Here is a 24,302-nt window from a genome sequence, read left to right as displayed (position 1 = left end):
AAACAGTTGTGATTATTTCAGCTCTGGCTTTGGCATCAAAAGACCCAAGTGTGAATCCTGATTCATTTATTTGGAATGGCCCTGAGCAACCTCACTTTTCTTAGTTGCCATGTCTTTGGCTGTACTAATGGGCTAATGGTAAATGTTGTAACAGGATGTTGAGTGAAAAAAGGAGAGCACAAAATAGTCACTAATATGATCCTAATTACATTTTAAAAGTCTATGGATGTATGTATGGGTGTTTGTATCTACCTTTTCAAAAAGAAAGAAAATCTACTAAATGTTCCTAGTGATACTCTTTGGACACCAGGTTCGTGGGTGATTTTTACTTTACTCCGTGTATTACTTCTGTAGTTTTCCAGTTTTTCTGCAATGAGCATGTGTTGCTTACAATCAGAAACTAGCAATTCAAAGCATAAATAGTTGTCCTTATTGCCCAGGGTTGTCCAATAATCACCTGTGGACACCAACGAAGTGGCCTGTGAGAAAACCTGTGTCCTGTCCTCCCAGGGCATAGCTGGGGTTGGTGTTGGTAAGTCCTGCAGGGCTGGCCCTCTGGCTGGGTGAAGAACTCATTGCCTCCCAAGGCTCCCCATGAAGATGCAGCCTCATCATGGCTGAAGACTTCACCCAAAAGGAAGCTTGAAGAGGAAGGAAAGTAACTGGAGGCAAGGCACCTGGTTTCTAATGCCAGCCCCGCCCCTTCCCCTGACTCCACCCTGCCCCACCCTGGCAAGGCACATGGCCTCTCTGGCCTTAGTTTCCCAGTTTGTAAAAGGGGATTAAAGGGTGCTTGCCTCACTGGGGGCTTGTGAGGATCCAGTGAAACAGCAGCTTTGCCTGCGTCTTGCCTCCCTTCCCCTGCCCCTCGAATCACCTTTAAAAGATGAGATCTCAGGTCTTTGGTGCCTTTAATATAGGGCTTCACTGGAAGAGAAATTATTCGATATTTTCAATCATCATCTCATCTTTCTGTTAACAGGCCAAGTGCAGCTTTGCACTTGAACTTTTTATGCTCCAGCCCATCTAACCTTTCTGCCCTCCCTTCTGCCATTCTGCCGTATAGACCCTGCCTGTTGCCAAGACTGCTTCCCCTATCCCTGTTTGTACTCTCCCCCACACCCCCATGCTCTGTATTTCAAAATATTTTCAGGCTGGGTTTAAATGCCACCTCTTCCATGTGGCCCTGACTGCTTCACCCAATAGATCTGGGATTCTGTGCTTTCTCTGAGCTTCTCTTACTTTCAGCCATAATGATCTACTTATGTACCTGTGTCTCCCACTGAACCAAGAGTTTCTTGAGGGCAGGGTGCACATCCTATCCCCCTCCTCTGCCATATCCACCACAGTAGATGACACATGCAGGGGTCAAGAAAGATTTGCTGAAAGAATGGTTGCATCTCACACTGTTTGAAGACAGTATGTGCCTCTTCCCATCAGAAATAAGCAATTAAAAGTTCAGAGTAATAGTTGTCCCTACTAGCAGCTTGTCCTACAAATCTCCCTGTAGCTCAGCACTCAGTGGGTAAGGATAGAGATATTATTAGCTAGGACACCAGTTTTGAGGCCAGACCATCACTTGTTACATCCACCGTCAGTCATGGGGAAGTAAGTCAGCCTCCATCTCCATTACTGACACGCTGGCAGCAGTGGGAACAAGAAAAAGCAGCCCTAGCATGTTTGTAGCCGTCATGCATGGAACATGCCACTGTGCGTACAAAGCACTAGCGCACCGTTACGGTAGTTGGGCCTCCTGAAAACCCTGTGAGCTGGGCAGGGCCAGGGAGAGGCTTCCTACCTGTTTTCAAATGGAGGCTGAGCACGATGGGATGCCAGGTTGATCAGAGTGTTCTGACCTATCGAGCCCACTGTGCCATGCTGCTCCCTCATATCCTTTGACCCTCCCAAATGCTGCGCTAGGGAGGACAGGCAGGGCTACTGACCCATTGCACAGATGAAAACTTGGAGGCTTAAGGATCAAGGCCTATTGCAGTCTCAGCAAGCAGAGGTAGAGTAGGCAATCAGGAAGGCTGGAGGCAAAAGCAGTAGGGTCCTGAAATGGAACCTGAGCAGCAACAAGAAGTCTCAGTCTCTGGAAAGTTGGGTGAGGGTCCCTGATGGGAATGATCGTGTGAAGCCTTCAAGGTGAGAACAGATCGTGGGCCACTGCCAGGCCATGACAGGTAGGCAGCAGTGCCTGGGGCTTCTCTCTCCAGTCTTTTTTGTGTGGCATCTTCTTCGAGGGTTGCAGAACCCAGTGAGGGAGGCAGGTTAGGGTGGGTCTCCCCATTACAGGAGAGAAAACTGAGGTCAAGAGGGGATGTTCTGACCAGCATACCAGCCTCTGCTGCCACCTGCAAAACCCCAAATTCAGCAATGGCCTTTTCAAACTTAGCTCAGGATGACAAATTCCCGCAACCATACACTTTATGAAAACTTCAAAAAGAAAATTTAAAAAAATTATTTTATACATATTTAAAAGAACAATCTCTGCTTGGTGGCTCAGCAGCCCTGATCAATCAACTGAGAGAAGTAGATACCTTGGTTAATTAGGTGACATGGGATTCTGGAAAGCTTCAGAGGTGCAGGCAGGGAAAGTGGAAAGTGTATGTCTCTCTCCTCCTCTGCACTCTTGTCTGTTCCTGGGAACTCAGTGACCTTGTTTCACCTGGATGAAGGGAAGGGGACTTTGGCTGGTGGAGGCACAGTCGCAGGGGCTCTGTGTGCTCCTGCCTGTCGGGGAGCCAGGCCCAGGGTAGCAGGTGCCTGTGGGCCAGCTCAACCCCCCTGGGGGTATGGATGATGAGAGAGGAATCTGGAGGGCATGAGGTTCCTGAATGTTTTCAGAACCCCCTGCAGCCGCAGGCCTCATCTGGGCCTGGAAGTTGAGAATTAGAGACTTTCTAGGCTGGAAGGATCCTTAAAGATTTTCAAACCCAACCCCCAGTTTGATGCCCCCTCCCCCAGGATAGCCATCTGGATTTGCTGGTTCACCTCCAGTGATGGGGAACTCATACCGGGCCAGATTGAATTCATGTTGGCACCCCGTCCCTTCCACCGCCTGGTCCTGGTTCTGCCCTTGGGCAGGAGGAGAGCAGGCATGTTTCCAGCTCTCCTCGGTGGCTCTGCAGAGACCTCCCTATCCCAAGAGCTTCTCTGATCAGGTCCCACAGTTCCAGTTCAGCATCCGTGCCCCAGGCCTGGCCCCATTTTCTCCCCATTTTGGTTGGAGTCCACATCAACATTCAGGGCTGGAGTGGCTCCCCGGCCTTCTAGTGTTGTGTGGTTGGTGTGGAGGAGAGCAATCCTAACCTGCCTTTTTCCAGATCCCTTGCCTCTGTAGGCCCAGCCCCAGGTCCTGCCATCCTAAGCCGGTGGACAGCCCCAGTCACCCGTCAGTCCTATTCAGATCATCCCATCCTTGTGCCCTGGGATCTTGGGTGCCAAGGGCAAGACATCACAGCCATCCTGCTAGGCCTCCCCGTCTGAGTCCGTGCTCCCTGAGGATCCCTGCCTGCCCTAAGCACTGGTCTCCACTATGCATTTGAGGAACATGGTGTCGTCCTTCACGTAGGCGTGCTTGGGTGACTGCAGCCTGCTGAGGGGGAAGAAGAGCGGGCAGCCACTGGCCACGTTGGTTTCACTCTGAGGCCGCTGGAAGGACGCTGAGCTCAGGTCGGGCCGGAAGGCATCAATGGCGTGCTCACGGTTATTCTGGTCGAGCAGCATGAAGGTGACCTGCAGGGCATGGGGCAGGGAGGAGGATCAAGCCCTGGGCAGCCACACCCACAGAGGCTCAGCAGCCACATGCGTGGGCTCGTAGCTGGGCTCTGTGTCTACTGCCTGAGTGGCACCTCTGACCCTTAGCTCAGACTGATTAGACAGCAAAGAAACAATGTCAGGGCCTCACCTGGTGTATGGCAAGACCCCAGTAAACAGAAGCACCTGGTATTCTGAGAAGGCTTCAGGGTTTCTCCTATGACTAGGGTCAGATGCTCCATCCAGCAGGGGGAGGGGGCGGGGGAGGGGGAGGGGAGTGGATTCTGATGTTACGGTCAACCTTGATCGGCTGTTGGGGGCTACAGGTGGGCCTCAAGCACTGACAAGGAAGCTGAGTTCAATAACCTATAATGCCCTCTCTGGCTTGGAAATTTCTGATTCATCAACTAGAGCTGGACCCTCCTGGGGCCAGGCAGAGGGGTAAGAACACAGAAGCTTTCTACTGAGGGGCTGCCACTCGGTGATCGGAAGCACTTATCAAGATTCTGGTACACACCGAGCAGATATGTGTGCCCCTGAGAAGTGGCTCATCTAAAAGTGACACAAAACCTCCCTGGCACATGTCCCCAAAATGCCCATCAGGAACCTGAAATGGCTTCTCACTGCCTACTGAAGCAGTTATTAAACTCGGCTACATGTTAGAATCCCCTGGGGAGGCTTACAAACCCTGATGCTCAGGCCTTATCACTTACTGGGGTGAGACCCAGCCTTTGGTATTTTAAAAATCTCCCAGCACCTTTGGGAGCTGCTGGCCCACTGACTCCTACCCAGACCAAAAAGGCCCACCGCTCCCCTCCCCTGTCTTCCACCTGAGCTGAGGTGTGTATCCCTGACACTTCCCTTCACATGATGCTGCTGTTCACCTGCAGGCAATGCCTAGCCTCCTCCAATCCCCTTTTACAAATATTTAATAGATTGTATTATTTCGAGCAGTTTTAGGTTCATGGCAAAACTGAGCAGAAAACACAGAGATTTTCCAGATACCCCCTACCCCACCATATGCACAACCTCCTTCACTCTCAAAATCCTGTACCAGTGTGGTATTTTTGTTACAACTAATGAACCTACATTGCTACAGCATAATCACCCAGTCTATTGTTTACAAGAGGGTTCGCTCTTGTGTAGTACATTCTATGGGTTTCAATACACATATAAGGACACGTATCCATCATTATAGGATCATGCAGGGAATTTTCACTGACCTAAAAATCTGTGCTCCACCTATTCATCCCTCCCTTCCCCATCCCCTGGCAACTACTGATCTTTTCACCGTCTCTATAGTTTTGCTTTTTCCAGAATGTCATATAGTTGGAATCATACAGTATGTAGTCTTTTGAGACTGCCTTCTTTCACTTAGTAATATGCATTTAAGGTTCCTCCATGTCTCTTCATGGCTTGATAACTCATTTCTTTTTAGTGTGAGTAATATTTCATTATCTGGATGTACCACAGTTCATCCATTTACCTACTGAAGGTTGCTTCCATGTTTTGGAAATTATGAATTAAGCTGCTATAAACATATGTGTGCAGGTTTTTGTGTGAACTTATGTTTTCAACTCATTTGCGTAAATACCAAGTAGTGCGATGGCTGGATTGTATGGTAAGAGTATGTTTAGTCTTGTAAAAAACTGGTAAACTGTCTTCCGAAGTGCTTATACCATTTTGCATTCCCACAGCAATGAATGGAGTTCCTGTTGCTCCACAACCTCATCAGCACTTGGTGTTGTCAGTGTTCTGGATTTTGACCATTCTAATAGGTGTGTAGTGGTATCTGCCTCCTCCTTTTTTTCTGAAAATTCTGCTGGTTCAGACTAGTCTCACAGCACCTCCTCCAGGAAGTTCTGCTAGTTCATCCCACCATGTGAATTTCACTTCTACATGCCCTTCAGGAGTGCTCAGTTCCAGACATTTTAGGTCTCAGACTCCTGGATCTGGAGGGAGTCTTGGCTACTACATCTGAACTCAGCTTCTTGTTTTCTAAAAGGGGAAACTGAGAGGGCAGAGGACTTGCCCAGGTCACAGGGCCAGTCCATGGCTAAACCAAGACTAGGACCCAGGTGATCTCACTTCCCCTGACCCCCGTTATCCCCCCAACTCCTGGCCCTTACCTTGTTCCGGAAAGGCCACGGCAGCAGAGCATCATACTCTCCTCTCATGATCACGATGAAGAGTGACAGGTGGGTCCTCTTTCCTGTGCCATCCCCATTCAGGTAGAGACGTAGGCACAACTTGTAGCCGTATTTGGCAGTGTAGAAAGCTGAAATGCAGACGCTAGAGTCAGACAGAGGCAGCTGGGAAGTGCTGGGCTTTGCAGATGAGGAGACCCAGGACCTAGCGGTTAGGCATGCCCATGGTCAGTGGCTCAAAACTAAGAAAGCTGGGGTTAGAGCACACAGTGTCAGAGAGAAATGGGCTCTTGGATATCCTCTAGCCCTGTGGTTGCCAACTGGACATCTGCATCACAGATTGCCAGGCTCCACCCTCACAGTTTCTTCCTCAGCAGCACTGGGGTAAGGACTGAAGATTTGCATTTCTAACAAGTTTGCAGGGGGTGCCAATGCTGCTGGCCCTGGGACCACACTTTGAGAACCACTGATCTAACCAGCCTGCATTTTACAGTCTGGAAACCAAGTCCAGGAAGGGGAAGTGGCTGGCCAACATCTCACTGTGTGTTGGGGGCAGAGCCAGGAAGAGGAGCCAGGCTTCCTATTTCCTAACACTGGCTCCTTTCTGCTGCCCTAAGCCAACCCCAGGGTCTCTTGGAGGCTGGGGTCGAGGGGGCAGCTCATAGTTCTGCCAGCCACCCTTGGAAATTGTCCTTGAGGTCTAAACCATCCCCGGTGATGAAGCACAGAAGCCTGTGGGGCTCTCTCCCTGGGCGCTTACAGGGCCATCCATTGAGCACAGGTTCCGGCAGCTGTCACCTTCCGGCAGAGGGCCCCTCTGGGAGGGGTTGGGTGTGGACAGGGTATTGGGGGCAGGCAGGAAAGGGGTGGAGGGCTGACTGACTGACTCATCTCTGCCCATTAGGTTTTGACGGAACAGGAAGCCGGGGCACTGCTTGCTTTTTCCCTCTTTGGAAAGAATTGAGGGGAAAAGGTCTTTGCATAGGACGTGAGCCCTCCCCCCGCCCCCAGAGGGTTGTCCCAACAGAGGAGGGTGAGCTGCTCCTGGAGGAAAGGGGCCTGGCTTGGGGCCCAGCCCTGCTCTGGGGTGCGGGACAAACTGCTGCCTCTATAAGGTCAGCAGGAGGAAGAGGAATCACCTAGCTCTGTTGGTCTTGGGGGAGTCACAGGAGCTGAAGAATGTGAAAGGGACAAAACTGGGGCAGATTGAGGGGTTGTTCACATTGTAATCAGTAGAAATCCTCCTTTCAGGGCCCACCCATTTACTTAGAAACACATGAGTGAGACAAGGGGGAACACACAGGTCTCAGTCCCGCTCCACACCTGGCTTCTGTGCAGGCAGGTGGATGGGGGGACTCAGCCTTCCTGGGCCTCCATTCATTAATCTGTAAAATGCTGTTGAGACAATGGGCACTTGGCAGGGGTTTGAGACATCACAGGTCCACTGCTGACCCAGCCTTGGCAGGTGATGTGGTCTAAATGGAGCCACTGTCTCTCTCTCTCTCACACACACACTCATACTTTATGTGCAAATACGCCCATTGTTATCTTAACAGATATCAATTAGTTAAGAGAAACATTTACCAAGTAACTATGCAAGACACTGTGCCACGCCCAGGGGCCCCAGAAATGAGTAAGAATTGCCCCAATTTACACAACACTTATTCTCGTGCTCCCGCAATTGCACACACATGCATGGGTGTTTTACTTAGTTTTTTACTTGTCTTATTTCGGGTCATTGGCTTCCTGAGGGCAGAAGTCCCACAGTATTGACCTGCAAAAACCATCATCCGTGCCCCTCGTTTGCACACGCTCTGGCTCACAGCACACTTTCTTTCATACCTGATATCCACATGAAGTGGGTAACAATTTCTATTCCATTTGCAGAATGTGACTGACATTCAGGGAGGAGAAGGGGCCTGCCCTGAGTCCAAGAGCCCACTTCTGTACAGGGTCACGTAGCTCACTTTTGTATGGGGCTGAGAGCCACAGGTCAGAGCACGGTTTGCCCACCACTCCCATGGTCCCTGGCCATGGTAGGTGGCTCAACTGGACACCAGCCTAACTGGACACAGTACGACTGTCACAGAGTTGGCTGTTATCACTGCTTGTTTCCTGAGTGCAGAGGGTCCTGCCTCCTCCAGCTGGTCTCTGTGCCCCAGGAGGTGTTACCTGGGGAGAAGAGGCTGATGGTCCTGCCACAGGCTGACTCGTGGCACCGCCTGGTGACATTGGTGATCTTCCATAGGAAGGTGCCATCGAAGGAGGCTTCCTCCATGAGGCGCAAGCTCTGCTCCAGCTTGCCCAGGGCTTGGTCTTTCTGGGCCAGGGTCTGCTGCAACTCCACCACCTGTAGGAAAGCCCATTCAGCCAGGACACCAGAACCCGGCCTGGGAATGAGGTGGGGATGGCAGGATATGGAAATAGACCTGCCCCAAAGATGCTTTCCTGACCACGCCCCACTCAAGCACCTGCATCTGTGTTTGCATGTGCTGCCCCATGTCTGGAATTCCTTTCCTGTTCTTCTCCGCTGGCCAACTACTATTCATCCGTCAGGAATCCAGCACATATGGTCCTTCCTCTGGGAGGCCTTCAATCACTGCCCTAGCTCAGCTGGTCTCTCTCTCTCTCTTGTCTATGTTCTTACAGAGCCCTTACAATGGTTTTATGAGATATATTTTTCTGCCTTTCCTACCAGGTGGTCTTCCCTACTGAGGGCTGGGCCCATGCTCATGTTATCTCTGTGTCCATGTCTTGCACACTGTCCAGCATGTAACAGCAGAGTCAAGAAGTTTGTTGGTGAAATGAAGACTCAGTTACTGCCCTCAGGGAGCCCACCTTTAGACCAGGGTAGGAGTTACCCAAATAAAGTCTTTGCCTGGTCACTCGAACCCAGTACCTGGCTCTTCTAATAGGTTTCCCCTATGAAATTTGAAAGAATATAAATTTGTTTTTGGGTGTGCTCAAGTAGGAAATCCAGGAATAGAATGAATGTCCTTAAAGAAAATTTAATCCCTCATTTTACTGATGGGGAAGCTGAGGTCCTGAGACAAAGCAACTTGCTCAGAACTACACAGCAAGTTACTGGTGGAGATGGAACTAAAATCCAGGCCTAATTCAAAGTGAGACAATGATGTAATGTTGCTGCAAAAGAAGCACCACTGGCATGGTAACTGGATACATTAATAAATGTATAAGCTCTGGAATAAAGGAGAGGATAGTCTTGTTGAAGCAAAAACTATCAGATAAGTGGATTATCTGGAGTCAGTCTGGAACCACACTCCAAGCACACAGAATCCTTTAAAGACTAAGTCAGAGCATATGAGGATAATAAGAAACAACATGCTCTAATGAAAGGGAAAAGGAGTTGGGACATTTAGCCTAAAGAAGGAAATACTCAGGTAGGATATAATCACTGACTATCCACTTCTGAAGGGCTGCCATGGGGATTAGAAGGTAGATTTGTTTTGTGAGCCCTGAGGAGCAGGGCCAGGAACAATGCAGGGAAGACAGAGAGAGGCTGATTTTAGCTTAGTATAAGGAAGAACTTGCTAAATTGTGAAAAATGGCCAGCAATGGACTGAGCTGCCCCGAGAGGGAGTGTCCTATCAGAGGAGAGGTTCAAGCAAAGGAACTGAAGCATTGGATGGGGGATTTGACCTTGACCACAGATTCTGACTCAGTGCTCTTAGAAGTCCTAGAAGGTCTTGGGAAACAGGGGAGATAGGTTTTGATGCAAGAGTAGCTGTTCTGAGCAGGATGAATGATGAAGGGGAAGACTGGTCCACTGCTCTGGAGACAGGCTGGGGCAAAGGGAGCTCCCTGAGCCAGCCTTGAAGGCAAACCTGCCTTCCACGCTCACCCTCTGTTCCAAGCTCAGGATGCGCTCACGGTCCAGCTGGCTCTGGTGGATGGAGGCAGTCAAGGCCAGGTGGGAGGCCTCCACCTCCTTGTTGAGGACGGCGACAATGTTCTCAAACACACGCAGCTTCCCCTCCAGCTCGGCCAGGAGCTTTTCCTTCATGAAGTGCTGCAGGGCCAGCTCCTCCTGGCTCTCAGAGCAAGGTGCCCGGTAGCAGTCCACCTCCAGGTCCCCCGCCACCTCCACGGCTGCCTGCAGCTGCAGGTCTGACAGGTTCTGCTCCAGAGCCATGGGCCCAGATCCCAGGCCAGAGCCCACCTGGACCTTCCAATGTTTCATGAACCCCAACAGCAAGTTTAGGTGGGAGGCCTGGGAGGTGACCTCATGCTCCTGCATGGACTGTGGGTTCCCCTGCAAAGAGAGTGGGTCTGATCAGTGAAAACAGAGGTGGAGGGAGGAGTGGAGAGCACTGCCATCAGTGGTCACCAAAGAAAGTCAGATCCATTCATCCAGCAAATGGGAAGTGACTTTCTGTACAGTGGTAGGGATTCAGGAGAAGAACCCTGGCATCAGGCATACGCACAGTGAGCCACTTGCATCCTGACCTCTAGAGCAACAATACTGCCCTGCCTTTGAGAGCAATGATGCTTCAGGACCACGGAGAGAGGCACTGGGTCATTTTAGTGATACTATACCAGTGCTTAGATGAGACATTAAGAAGAACTTCCCTGAGTACTACAATGCCTTAATAGTAGGACTTGCTGCCTGGGAAGGTCATTAGTGTAAACGACATCAAGAGCAGTAGCTTGATGTTATGGGAAAATCCTGCAGGGGCTGGAGTGGGGAAACCCAGAGGTCTGGGACCATAGTGGACAGATCTCGCTCACACTCAGACGCTTACCTTGAAGGAGCAGCCAACACCTGCAAAGGGGCATCCAACTCCAGCCTCAGCCACCTCGGGGTGAACCTGGAAATAATAACCGTGTCACTGGATGTTTGGGAATCCCTGTGGCCACTCCTAGGCTCTCCTCAAAGCACTTGACATTACTGTTAACCTATTTAGGTGTGAAGGGTTTATGAAATGTTTTCATGTTCACAATTCTCCTGTAGGGGAGACAGTGTAAATATTTTGTTCCCATTTGACTGATGAAAAAACTGAGTCTCAGAGTGGGGAAGGAATTTGCCCAAGGGGGAACAGCTAGGAAGCAGCACAGCCACGGGATGCTAACCACACCATACCACTATCTCTTTTCAAGAACGTGTTCATAGGGTATGGAAGAATTTTTTTTTCTAAAACATATATCTGTGAAAGGGCTTGTATCCAGAATATATAAAGAATTCTTACAATTCAATAATAAGACAAACAACCTAATCAAAAAATGGGAAAATGCTGAACAGATACTTCATAAAAGGAGACATATAATTGACTAATAAACCTATGAAAAATGTTCAACATCATTGGTCATCAGAAAGTGTCTATTATAACCACAATGAGATGCCATTATCTATTCACTAGCATAGCTACAACTAAAAAGAGTGCTAATACCAAGTTTTGGTGAGGATGTGGAACAGTGGGAACTCTCAAATGTAGCTGGTGGGAATGCAGTAGACACTTTAGAAAACAATCTATGGAAGAATGTTATAAAGTTGAACCACACTTGTAAAGTTACCATACAACCCATTCATTTCACTCTTAGGAATTTACTCAAGAGGAAGTAAAATGTACATGTACACAAAGATATGTACGTGAATGTTTACATAGCAGCTTTATTCATAATAGCCCCAAACTGGAAGCAACCAAATGTCATCAACTGGTGAACATATAAACAATTTGTTGTATATCCATACTTTAGAACATACGCAGCAATCAGTTGTAATTAAGTACTAATGTATGCAATAACATGGGTGAAACTTCAAAAGCATTATGCTAAATGAAAGAAGTCAAACACAAAGACTCCATACTACATGTTTCCATTCTTATGAGATTCTAGAAAAGGCAAAACCACAGTGACAAGAAGTAGATCAGTGATTGTCCGAGGCTGCAGTGGGGAGAGGATTGACTGCACAGGGGCCCAAAGAAGCTTTTTCTGGTGCAGAAATGTTTCTCATCTTGACTGTATATTAACCAGGATTCACCAGACTATAAACTTAAAATGAGTGAATTTTATTGCATGTAAATAATATCTCGATATTAGATTTTAGAAGAGCCTTTAAAAAAAAAAAAAGACAGAAATCTCATGGGGCAACGCAAAAGGGGATTTGGATAAAAGGGAGGACAGAGAGAGGACTTCTAGGCTAAGCAAATACAAAGCTACACTAGTTATTATTCTTTAAAGGTAAAATAAGCAGAGAGCGGGCTTAATGAGTACAGTTGGTCTGGGACAGAGCACAGCCCAGCAAAGGGCCACCTCCCCTCACCCCACTGCCCTGAGCTTCAGAAACAAGTTGTTCCCAACAAAGAATAGGAAACAGATGTTTTATGGGGGGAGGACAAGCAGAGGGCAGCCTTGGCAGGGAGACCACGCTGGCTTCGGGAAGTCCATGGTGGCAAAGCCTCTCCCAACAGGTAGTTTTCAACCTGTGGGAACAATGGAGGGCCTGGTGCCAGATGAGGACCCAGGTCCTGAGCGAATGGACTTGGGTAACCTCTCGAGCCCTACAACTCCCTACAAGCCCATGATTCAAACTTAAATGAGAGTCATAAGAGGGATAAAAAGGTGAAAGTGATTAAGCTAGTGGTGGAATTGTGGACATCATCCCGCAGGAGGAGGGGGTGTATTCTTTAGCACCTGAGCTTTTCTGGCATTGTGTGAGCAGTGAAAGCCCACCGCAGGGTGTAAAATGCTCCATGGATGTATGGATCATCCTCGTTATATGTGTGCACAGGTGTGCACTGGGACCAGCCTCAAATGGCTGATGGAGGAGGGGGCAGGGGTGACTCAAGAGGCCTTCAGAAGCCTGGGTGGTCAGTCACTCATTCCTTGGAGAGTATGGGGCTTAAGGGTGTGCACTCTGGAGCCAGCATGTAGGGGTTCAGGGCCCGTTTCGGTCACTTCACATACTAGCTGGGTGGCCCTGGGAATTATGAACCTCTCTATGTCTCAGTTTCCTCATCTGCAAAATGGGGATAATAATAGTAGCCCCCCCATACAGTTATTGTGAGGATTCAGTGAGATGATACTTGTAAGTACTGGTATTAGTTACCTATTTCTGCTGCAACAAAATACCACAAAGTTAATGGTTTAAAACAACACAGCGTCATTATCTTATAGATCTGGATGTCAGGTCAGACGTGCTAACATCAGGGTGTCGGCAGGGCTGCGTTCCTTCTGGAGGCTCTAGGGGAGAGTCTGTTTTCTTTTTCCAGCTTCCAGAGAGGCTGCCTGCACTCCTTGGCTTGTGGTCCCTTCCTCCATCTTCAAAGCCAGCAGCACAGCATCTTCCAACCTGTCCCTGACTCTCTTGTCTCCCTTTTATGAGGACCCTTATGATTACATTGTACCTACCTAGAAAATCCAGGGTAATCTTCCCATCACAGGATCCTTAATTTAATTACATCTGCGGAGTCTCTTTTGCCAATGTCATGGGGTGAGTGTGTCCCCCTCAAGTTCATATGTCAAAATCCTAACCCCTAGTATCTCGGAATGTGGAGATAAGGTCTTGAAAGAGCTCATTAAGTTAAAATGAGGTCATTAGGGTGGGCCCTAATTCAGTATGACTAGTGTTCTTATAAGAAGAGGAAATTTGGACACAGACATACACGGGAATATCATGGGAAGGCACAGGCAGAAGCTGGCCATCTACAAGCCAAGGAGAGAGGCCTCAGAAGAACCAGCGCTGCCAATCCCTTGTCTTGGATGTCTAGCCTCCAGAACTGTGAGGGAATAAACTTCTGTTGTTTACACCAGCCAGTCTGTGCTGCTTTGTTATGGCAGCCCTAGCAAACAAATACAGCCATGCGAGCTAACACACTCACAGGTTCTGGGGAGTAGGATGTGGACCTCTTTGGGGAACATTATTCTGCCTAGCACAGTATTCAACAAATGTTAGCCATTATTAGTAGTATTATTGTCAGTGTCATTATTCTTACAGATTAAGCACTGGTCCACCTCCCCTCAATGTCTGTCATATGCACGTATCTCACTGAATCCTCACATGTCAAACTCTTAATAACTAATTCTGTGAAACTCCATTTCCTCATTGCCTTTCCTCAAGGAGGTGAGGAATATCGCTACATGTTTAAGTCCCTAAAACATCTTCGAATTTCACAGGACCAAAGCATGTCTGCATGTTATCTCATAGGATCCCTGCCACAATCCTTGGAAGCAGGCAGGGCTGGATTCGCTTCACCTTAACACCAAGTGAATGGCTCATTCAAGGACATGCCAAGCTTGCGAGCTGGGTCTTCTCTCCCCTACTTAGGATCCCTTGCAAGGACTTGCTGCTTTCTCGGCTCTTGTGCAGGCACCGTCCCACCGGGTCTTCACAGCACCGGGAGGAGGAGATTGGGGCTTTGAGGTTCTGCTTCCCTCGTGAAGCTCAGTGGTCCATGACTGGCAGGAGGCAATGGGGCCAGGCAAGGGAGAGCCCAGGAGCCCGCAGTCCATACCCAAGGTCCTTCCTCCCCACCACCGAGTCTTCACCTTGATCCGAGGAGCAGGAATCAGGCTCAGGTTGCAGAGGAAGAAAAGGGGATCTGTCCTGGGCCAACCCTCATGTATGCCTGGTGCCCCTATTTGAGTGGACTCAGAGCTTGCAAATTGCTAAAAATAAAGTTTGCAGTGGAATTTCCTCTGAGGAGGAAACAGAAACAGAGAAAACAGAATCCCAGCCCTGAGGGAACACTTGTCCTTCTGTCTGGGTCTGAGAAGTCTCTGGGTGTGTGGTGTTCCCAGCCACCCTGGCTACTCTGGCTCTTTGTGATGGGGTCATAGAGCGTTCTGGTGGAAGGCCCCCACTTGGGGACCTGGGGGCCTCCGAGAATGTGAGTGTTGAGAGGGTGCCAGGAGCATGAGTGCCGCCTCTGTGTAGCCGCTGTGCAGAACAAAGAGGATCTGAGCATGCCAGGCACTGCCCACCCTGCCGGGCTGGGCACAGAGGCCAGCTGAGGTTCTGGATGCCTGGAGGAGCTGTTTCTGCTCAGGCCTCAGCTGGTGCTGAGGGGGAGGTACACTACAGTCACAGGGGAACTTAGTCCATCACTGCTCCCCTATTCCTGCCCTCCTCTGTAACTGGGGCCAGTTTCCTCTCTGCCACCCTCTGTTCAGCTCAACTGCCATTTCCTCCAGGAAGCCCTGCATGATTCTCCTGGTTGAAAACAGTCTCGCCTATTCCTGTTTTTCAATAGCACTGAAGGCTGTGTTATTTAAACATGCATAAAACATTTGGTGGGGGGGTGGGGGGTGAGTCCCCATTAGGAGGCAGCACAGAGAAAATGCCACCAGCCTAGGAGGCAGGAGTTGGAGCCTGGCTTTGCCTCCCACTTGCTATGTGACTTTGGTCCCAGCTCATCTTCTCACCGAGCCTCAATATACAAGGGATATCACCACCACCCACTACACAGGATGTCACAGGATAACAGATGCAAACTGCCAAATTCAGAAGTGTAAGGGTTTGAGGGCTGATTTCTAGGTTATCACATTTCAAGGGACACAGATAAATGGGAGCACATTTATCTCAAATGCATAGAAATGGGAAAGATTCAAGAGGCATGTGGTCAGTGTCTTCCTGCAGATGCAGGACTGACTCTGGGGACGGGAGGCTGACTTGCCTTTTGTGGCTCCAAGGAAGACAGACTTCAGCTCAGTACAAATAAAGAGGAGAATGTTGCAACAGTCAGAGCCCCCCAAGGTGAAAGTGGTCGTTTCATGGAGTAATGAGCTCCCTGTCATTGAAAGGACATAAAGCCACTTGGCAGGAATCCAGTGCAGAACAGATATTGGACTAGACAGCTTAAACTCCTGTCATTTTCTGATTCTAGAAAAAGTTAAGGCATTATTGTGAGCCACTGGCATGAGATGGCAGCTTGCTTTGGACCTTCTTGAATGGACCTCAAGAGAGAAGAGAGTCAGAGAAATCCCATTTGCAAATCCTATTTGCAGGGTCTCAGCAGACAGAATTGAATGTTATTTCCCAGCCACTGGGCCATCCCCTACTTCACTGCCACTTCTACAGGAAGATCATTTGAGGCAAGAACCAAGCCTCTAACTAGGACAACACTAATCCTTTAATAGGATGAGTTGCTGGCCACTTCTTAGGGAGATATGAATCTAATGAAGTCCGAGGATGAGGACAAACTGATAAGCAGATGGCGTGGAAACTGTCTGCCAGGACAGGTGCCTTTGGGCTTAACTCGGCTGGTCTCCAGCTAGGCCTCTCTACCCTGCCTCCATTTCCCAGGTTCCCCCAGACAAACTTAGGAATTACCGCATATGCAAAGTGTTGACTTATAATCAGCTGCTTTCCTTTGGTCAAAAGTCCCCTAAAGTTCCCATCTCAGAGCCAGAGGAGTCCCTGATCTTTCCACTATGTGGCTTTGTGCAGGTGATCAGACCAGTGAAACCTCCCACCTCCACCCCTGGCTTTTCACTGGGGATGCACTGCTGACTGCATTAGGTAGGGAAGCTGGTGGGGGTGGAGTGGCTGGCAATGCCTCAGAGATCTTCTTGTGTCAAAGTCTTCAAACACAGGCAGCATCCTCTCCCACACTGTAGCCTATTAGAGTGCCTATAATTCCATCATGAAAGTCACTTCATTTGGTTTAAGGCAGCAAGTTTCAAACTGTATTCCGCAGGGCCCTAGGAGTGCCCAGGTCCTTTAAGGGCTGGGAGAGGAGGAAGAAATGGGGTAACTAAGAGGATAGGGCTCCAAGCTCCCCTTCGATCACAGCACTCCCACTTTTATCTGATTTTGCTTTTAAAAAGATGAAAAAATTAAAACCATTGGAATAAGAGATATTAAGATATCTCTTATCTATATTATCTTAGATCTGTACAATGATTGTGTATTAATTTTAAGAGAAAAGAATAAAACAAGTTGAAAACAGAAGTCCTGGTGCATGCAAGCAGGCAGGGGCCTTAGAAAACACCCAGCCTACCCCCTCCCTTTTGCAAGGGGGGCCCAGTAGTCCACAGAGAGTCATGAGTCTGCTCATGTCTCATATAGTCCACTAAGACAGCCAAACAGGGAGGCTCAGGGAGGTAGTCCATGGATCAGAGTATCACACTAACTCTTACCACATCGTAGAGTGTAAAGTTCCAGGAAAATGCACTTGATCCTTATTATTATTCCCTGTGGAGCTGCTGGAGGAGGGGCTGCTGAGAAGGGGATGGGAGAGCCCTCAAAACCAGCTCTCAAAACCAGTTCGGGGCAGGAAATTCCCCCAAACTCTCTGGATGACAGTGACCAGTGCAGAAAAGGGAGAAGGAAGTGTGAGACTTGCCTTCCTCTGTTCCACCAGGAGGGAGGGAGGGCCGCCCTGCCAGCTGCTGACATCATAGTCTGGACATCACAGGTCATGGGAGGGCCTTGCAGAACCAACTTAACATCTTCATTTGACAGATGGAGAAACAGGGCCTGGGATTGGCCTCCAGCCTCATAGTGAATTATACTGAACCATCCCTGGACACCAGACTCCTGATCCCTGGGTCAAGAGGGGAACTTTGGCTGAAAGGAGGTGGGCATCATGCAGTGGGGGCAGTGGGGGTGGCCAAGCAGCGAGACCCTGGCTCTGGGGAGCTTCAGCACTGAGACTCCTCAGTGGGTCTCGGGTGCCACGTACAAACAAGGGAGTTAGATTTCCAGCAGTGATTCCTATATGTTTGGATTCATGGACCAATAGAAGAGTTGTTGTTGTTTTAATTGGGAGATTAACGTGAAGACTGCCATCTTTTTATTTTACCTAGTAATGGTTTTACCAAAAACTCTATCATCTACTACCACATCATTTCATTTATTCCAGGACATGTATAGGAAGGACAAAATCTCAGAGGAAAGGCTGATTCTATAAATGGAAAGAATTTATACACATTTAAATAATTATATATATACACACACATATAAAAATAATTTTATGTAAATTACGATTTCCTTATTTTATCATTTTGTCATGACCTGGTGGGAACGAACCAGTTTTGATGGCACATGGGAACCTCTGGGCTGGACAGATAACCTATGAGGCTCCTTCCAGCTTGGGAGGGCCGGGTTCTAAGTTGCAGTGCCTGAAATTGTCTCTGTGGCTCATCATACTTCCAAAGCTGTCTCTTATTCCTAGAACCACAGCTTGGCAGAGCCCAAGGGGTAAGCTAATTATAGCTTCTCCCTGCCCGAGGGCAAACAGGGGCAGGAAGAACTGTCTAGGTCAGGAGTTGACTAACTTTTTCCGTAAAGTACCAGATAGCAAATATTCTGTGCTTTGAAGTCTCTGTTGTAAGTACTCAACTCTGCTGTCATGGGCAGAAAGCAACTACAGACAATACATAAATAAGCAGGTGTGGCTGTGTACCAATAAAACTTTATAGACACAGAAGTTAGAATTTCATATTATTTCCATATGTCCCAAAATGTCATTCTTCTTTGGATTTTTTCAACCATTTAAAAATATAAAAAATATTCTTGGCTCATGGTGGGCCAGATTTGGTCTGCAATCCATAGTGTGTGGACCCTTGGTTTAGACTGTTCTCACCCTAAATCTATCACAGACCAGCCAGGTGGCTTTGGGCAAGATGCTTCATCACTGTGAACATCAGTCTCCTTACTGCTTATAAAGCGAACTCAGTCCAGACTCTAGACAAGGAGGGAGGCACCATCCAAGTCAAGAAAATGGACAAATACTCTTTCCTGGCTGTGCCAACGTACCTTCTCCTGAGTCAGAAGGCTTCCTGGGCTTACAGATTGGAGGGTGTCCCCTCTGCATTTGGGACAGATCCGATCCTCGTCGTTCCTGGGAAACACAAACAAATCCCCCTGAGTGATGCACATCGACTCCATGACACTAGCTGCTCTCCTAAAAGCTCGAAAAGCCTAGACCTTGCCCAGCATGGTAGCTGATATCAATGATTGTGCAGGTCCAAGGTCCAGGCACCACCATTCCCAGCCTTCAAGAGCACCAAGCATCTAATGCTTTCCATAGCTTGCAGCAAGCTTTTTTGGCAGCCAAACCTGACTTGAACTGACTGGAGGCTATTACACCTCTTCCTTATGCTTTTCCCACTTAATGTGGATATTTACATGTTTCACTGCAGAAACATTAACGTGTTTGATATAGGGTGCTGTCCAATCTCTGCTGAAGAATTGTGTAATGCTTTGACTTACTTTTCTAAAGTCTGAAAAAATTCTGAATTCCAAAACACACCTGACCCCAGAGGCTTAGGCAAGGAATAGTGAACATGTAACTACACACGCTCTTCTCAGCGTCCTCTGTTTGGTTTTGGTCTCTTATTTTTAATGATTATAGATGATCATGGCCTATTAGAACATGAAGTGGCCTCAGAGACCAGGAGTGGGTGTCAGATTCTGACTGGAGTGACACCTGTTTTTACAAAGCTCTCACGTGATTCCCATCCACCGTGAGAGCTGCTGACCTAGCCCATTCTACAGGTTAGGGATAGGAGGCTCCAGAGGGCATGTGGATCGGCCAAGGTGAAATGAGTCAGGAGCAGAGCTGAGCAGAAGCGCCTCAGGCCCAGCCCCGTGGACCTCCCACAGCTCCTTCCCCCTTCTCTGCCAGGTTCAGGAAGAGTGCAGGGGGAAGCCAAGAGCCCACACCCATGCCTGAGATGAACCCAGAACACTCAGCCTGCGGTGAAACCAGTCAAGCTTTGCTCCTCCATCCCCTGTCCCCCACCTGGCCTTTCCACTGCCACCCTCCTCCCACCCCATCTGCGTTTGAACTTCTCACTTGTCTGATTCAGTTTTCCCACCTCCTTAAGTTGTAAAGCCCCAAACAAAAGATCATGCAGGGGGCGTATGGCAGTTAAAGGGCACATCTGCCAGGAAACTGACCTGGGCAAGCTGACCTAATCTCTCTCTTAGGCCTCAGTGTCCTCATTTGTAAAATAGGGTAATAACAGTACCCCCCCTCTCCAGGCTGTTCTGAGGACCCAAAGAAAGAGTGCTTGGCACACAGAAGGTGCATAATAGTTGCTTAAGGAGATGCCGATGATAGTACTAATGTCACACCTTTCTGGGTTATTTATATTTTAAATATAAATATATACATAAATATGTATTTTATCTATACCTTTGTCTCCTTTAAGACGATGTCCAGCAAACAGGTGATGGCAATATTGGGGAAGGAGGGCCGACCCCGGGGCTCACTTGGGAGAGTGCGGCGCTGGGAGCGCAGCAGCGCTCCCGCCGTGGGTTCGGATCCTATATAGGGATGGCCGGTTCGCTCACTGGCTGAGCGCGGTCACAAAAAAAAGGACAAAAAAAAAAAAAAAAAAAAAAAAAAAATTGGGGAAGGAGATATGTTTATATAACAGTCTGACATTTACCAAGGGGGTTTATATTTGTTTTCATAAGAGCTTTTTTGAGTATTATTGATTGGGCCTTGTAACAAGGCTGTGAGGCAGAAAACAGCTTTACAGACAAGAAAGTTGAGGAAAGGGTGTGGAAACTGAGGCCCAGTGAGGTGAAGTCACCTGCCCAAAGTCACTGGCTCCTCTTACCCTGGCCTCCCGTCAGGGGTCCCTCCCTGCCACCTTCTCCCATCCTTTTGTCTGCCCGCCCATCTTTTTGTCCTCTGTCCCCTCACCTCAGGTTCTCAGAGAGACAGCCTGTGCAGCAGAGGGCCCTGGGCTCCGGTGAGTCCTGGCAAACGGTGGCGGGACACCCAAAGAGAAACTCATTCTCATCAGGGGCCGGGCGGGGGGTGCTGGCTGAGCTGGAAGCCATCTCGGGGTCCCAGGTTGGCCAGAGGGCCCTTCTAAGCTCCTCCAGGGCCGGGGACCAGCCCCGTGGAATCTGCGAGGAGAGCAGGGGCAGGTTCTGTCCTGGGCCACCCTCTCTGGTAAGCAGGAGCCTCTGATGACTTTATCTTCTTCTCTCTGGCTTGGGTGGTTCAACGTCACAGCTGAGTCACAGCAGGGATGGGGCAGGAATTACCCCTTGTGGTGAAAAAAATCCCCTGGATGGTGACTGATGGTTTTTGGAGTGTCCAGTCATTTTGTAGAGTGAGAAAGAGCAAACGAGCAAGTCAGAGAAAGAGAACCATGTCACAGGCTTTCAGAAACCAGTTAGAGTTCCCGTCTGAGAGCCGCAGGCTGCCGCTGGCTTCCTCCTCTTCCTCCCTGCGGCACTCACAGAGAATGCCACAGCTGGCCACTTGTCAGTGTTCCCTGGGACCTCTGAGCAGCCTAGAATTCTCAGCGGGGGTACTCACCTTCCTGATGGAAATCCCCAGGGTCCTGGAAGCAGGTCCAAAAATTCAAGTTCTAGGTGCTTTAGCTCTGCCCTGTCCAGAGTGTCTGGGTGACCTCAGGTAAAAGTCACTTCCGTACAGTGGGTCTCGGTTACCCCATCTATAAAAAAAAGGAGTTGCAGCAGGTGGTCTCTGGGCTCTAAGATTCTGGGACCCTATGACCAAGGCAACCGAGACAGCAGGAAGGCCTCTGATTACCCATCCCCGCCAGTGGCAACGCTCATCAGTCTCAGTGATGACACAGGGCCCTCCCCTCCTTTGAAGTCCACGGGCTTAGGACCACAGACTCCTCAGTGCCCACCCCTACATCCCCACTCAGGAAGTCATAGGTGGCTACATGCTCAAGTCAGGCGCCACCACTTCCCTGTCCTGCAGAGAACAAAGCACCAAACAAATACAAGATCACGGGGAGTTGCTCTCAGCAGTCAAGCACGACGTAGATCCACGTTTGCAGGAAAATTGAGCAGTGGAGACAACACCTCCTGGGGTATCTACTGTGTCCTGGGCAATGTTTTCCCTCTGAATCCCTAAAACAACCTGCTGGGAATTCTTCTGCAGCCACACATAGGCCCAGAGAAGCAAGATGCCATGTTCAAAGTCACACAGCCTCTGGTGGTGGAGAGGGGTGCATGCCAGGACTGCAGGGTTCCAAGTTCTGTGTTCTTCCACCCACACAAGACAGAGGAGAGCAGGGCCATGCGGTGGAGCCTACACAGCCTGGATGGAGGTCAGAGCATGCAGCTTGTCTATCAAAAGGAGATGATCCCTGCACACCTTTTTATCCTGCTGGGCTGCTACAGGGGGGCTGCGGACGTTCATAGTGGTTTCTATTCATGGGCTTTGAGGTCAGACAGATCTGAGTGGGGATTCTGCGTCCACCACTGACAAGCTGGGACAACATCCTTAACTTCTCTGAACCTCAGTTTCTGCATCTGTAAAATGGGGATACTAGTACCTAGTTCACCCATTATTGTGAATGAGATAACGGGCAAAAGCATGGCACAGTGCATGGGCCAAGTGAAGTGCTTGAAAGGCTTCAAAATTTTACTCGGATGATGGCCATAGCCCTTGCAGCTCCTCAAAATCAGAGAAAAGGATTAAAATGGTAAATTATATCGTATTTTCACATCTATCAACTTTACTTGAGCCTCGCAGGTGGGCAGGGCAGATCGGATGTTGTTTTCTGACCCTAGATAAATTGCCTACCTTCCCTGAAATGAAACTGGGCTGCCAGGGACTGCTGGCAAAGAGGGCCTGGGACCCTACACCTGAGTATAAATCAGGACCTCCACCCTCACCTGGGTGGTGTGACCCTCTCAGAAAACGATCTTCAGGCCTACTTCAAGACTACCAGAAAGGCACTCCCTTAACTGCAAACCCTGAACCTGCAAACTTCCCTGCATCGCCTCCTGTTCCCTCCTTCCCCTGGTTTGGGCTAGAGGAGGCATCGACACCTATCTCCCGATCCAAGTTCTGGATCCCTTTCTCTCTGCTCTGTCTTCAGTGCCTCACTCTACCAGATCCTTCCCATCAGCATCAAAATATGCCCAAGCTGCTCTACAAATAAAACTGAAAAATAACAGGTACTCCTTTTTAGTGCTGTGTTAAGTACTTTTACAGACATCATCTCATCTAACTTCCACCTGAACCCTATGAGGCAGGTATTGCCATCATCATCCCCATTTTACAGGTGAGAGAACCGAGGCACAGGAAGGTTAAGTGACTTGTTCAAGGTCTCACAGCTAGGGAGTGGGGACTCCTGAACCCATAGCCTGTGCTCTAACCACACATGCTTAAAACGACCTCCATCCTCATCCCAAATTCCTCTCCCATGAATTCCTCTCTCTCCTTACTTAACAGTAGAAATTCTAGAAAAGACTGTCCACACAGGCTCTTGAATCTTCAGGGAACCGTGTCCCTTGTCACCAAATGCCCTGGGCCTATCCAGTTTCCAACCAACCTCTGGAATACACCTGACCGGCACCTGACCTGGCTCGTAGCCCTTCCTTCCCTTGGCTTCCCGCACCCCCTCTACCCCGCTCGGGAGCAAGTTCCCCTCTGGCTGCTCCGTAATGGTCTCCTTCACCCCCTTCTCCACCCTGAACCTCCACGGGCCCCACATCCGTGGCTCCACCCACCGGCCTCTGCGCCGAGCCTCTCCGCGCTGCGTGCCCCTGTCTCCCCGGCCTCCCGCTTGCCCCGGGGGGCTACCTGGGCCCGACCCCGCTTCCTCTGGAAGTCTCCGCGGGCCGCCCCCAGGATGGGGTTGGGCGCCCAGTTTGGCGATGCCATCGCACCCCGCCAGCCCCCTGTCGCCCCGCTCTTTGATGCTCCGTTGCTTCTCTGTGCCCCCCAGCCCCGTCCGTGTGCCCCCCGAGGGCAGGGGACCGTCGCCCCACCACCGCCCCATCTGCAATTTCGAGCGCAGCGCCGGGAGCAGAGCGGCGCCCGTGACTGTTCCGGGGTGAACGAGCCCAGGGGTGTCCCGGGCGCCCGCAGGAAGGGCTGGGGGCGGGGCGGAGGGACGGGGGACCGGGAGGCGCCCCCCGGTCGGGGGCAGGGGGCGGGCTGGAGCCGGGGTGCAGGGCAACCCACCTCGGCGTCGCCGCCTCCGCCGCCTCCCGCGGCCCGGCCGGGAGCTTCCGGTGGGGCGCGGCGGAAGCCGCGGGAGGCAGGGCCGGGGCCGGCGCCCGGAGCCCGGGGTCGGTCCCCCCAGCCCGAGCCTTGTGGCGCGGCGAGGGCTCCCCCGATGGGGAAACTGAGGCCGGGTCTACGGCGTCGCAGGCGCTGTGCTCCCCGGGTGACGAGCACGCTCACTGTCCCGCCTCCGCGCGCCCTGCTCCTGGCACCTCGTGCAGTGCCTGCAAGTGTTGCTCCCCGAATAAACGAGGACAAACCTGGAATTTGACCCCTCACCCTGCTCCTCGGCCTGCCTGAAATCCCGCGTGGGCAGGGGGTGGAAGGCAGCAAAGCCGAGTCTCAGTCCTCCTGGGTTCCTGCAGGGGGGCCTAGCGCAGCGCCAGGCTCGTCCGCGCTCACTGGGTCGTCGCCATCGGTGCAGAGATGGCACCGGGCGGTTCCAAAGGCGCTGAGCTTCCACAAATCGGGGTCT

General features: G+C 50.1%; 1 protein-coding gene across 2 annotated transcripts; it reads right to left on the bottom strand.

Annotated features, from left to right (window-relative positions):
* Positions 1-2,446: 2,446 nt before the first annotated feature.
* TRAF1 (TNF receptor associated factor 1) lies at positions 2,447-23,833 on the bottom strand. Of its 2 annotated transcripts, XM_063082240.1 has the most exons (9): positions 23,786-23,833; positions 20,525-21,290; positions 18,625-18,709; positions 10,670-10,735; positions 9,769-10,179; positions 8,079-8,256; positions 7,627-7,680; positions 5,889-6,037; positions 2,447-3,738 (listed from the first exon to the last, which is right to left on the bottom strand). In XM_063082240.1, exons 2-9 carry the CDS (start codon positions 20,662-20,664, stop codon positions 3,520-3,522), a joined length of 1,302 nt encoding a protein of 433 aa, XP_062938310.1. In that variant the 5' UTR covers positions 20,665-21,290; positions 23,786-23,833; the 3' UTR covers positions 2,447-3,519. The 2 variants fall into 2 exon arrangements, with proteins under 2 accessions (XP_062938310.1, XP_062938311.1); XM_063082241.1 differs by lacking the exon at positions 7,627-7,680.
* Between the last annotated feature and the right edge of the window lie 469 nt (positions 23,834-24,302).

The sequence above is a fragment of the Cynocephalus volans genome, chromosome 17 (genome assembly GCF_027409185.1).
Source record: "Cynocephalus volans isolate mCynVol1 chromosome 17, mCynVol1.pri, whole genome shotgun sequence".
In the NCBI taxonomy this organism is placed as follows: Eukaryota; Metazoa; Chordata; class Mammalia; order Dermoptera; family Cynocephalidae; genus Cynocephalus; species Cynocephalus volans.
Note: the sequence above shows the minus strand (reverse complement) of the source record. Positions and strands in the feature narration are given on the sequence as shown.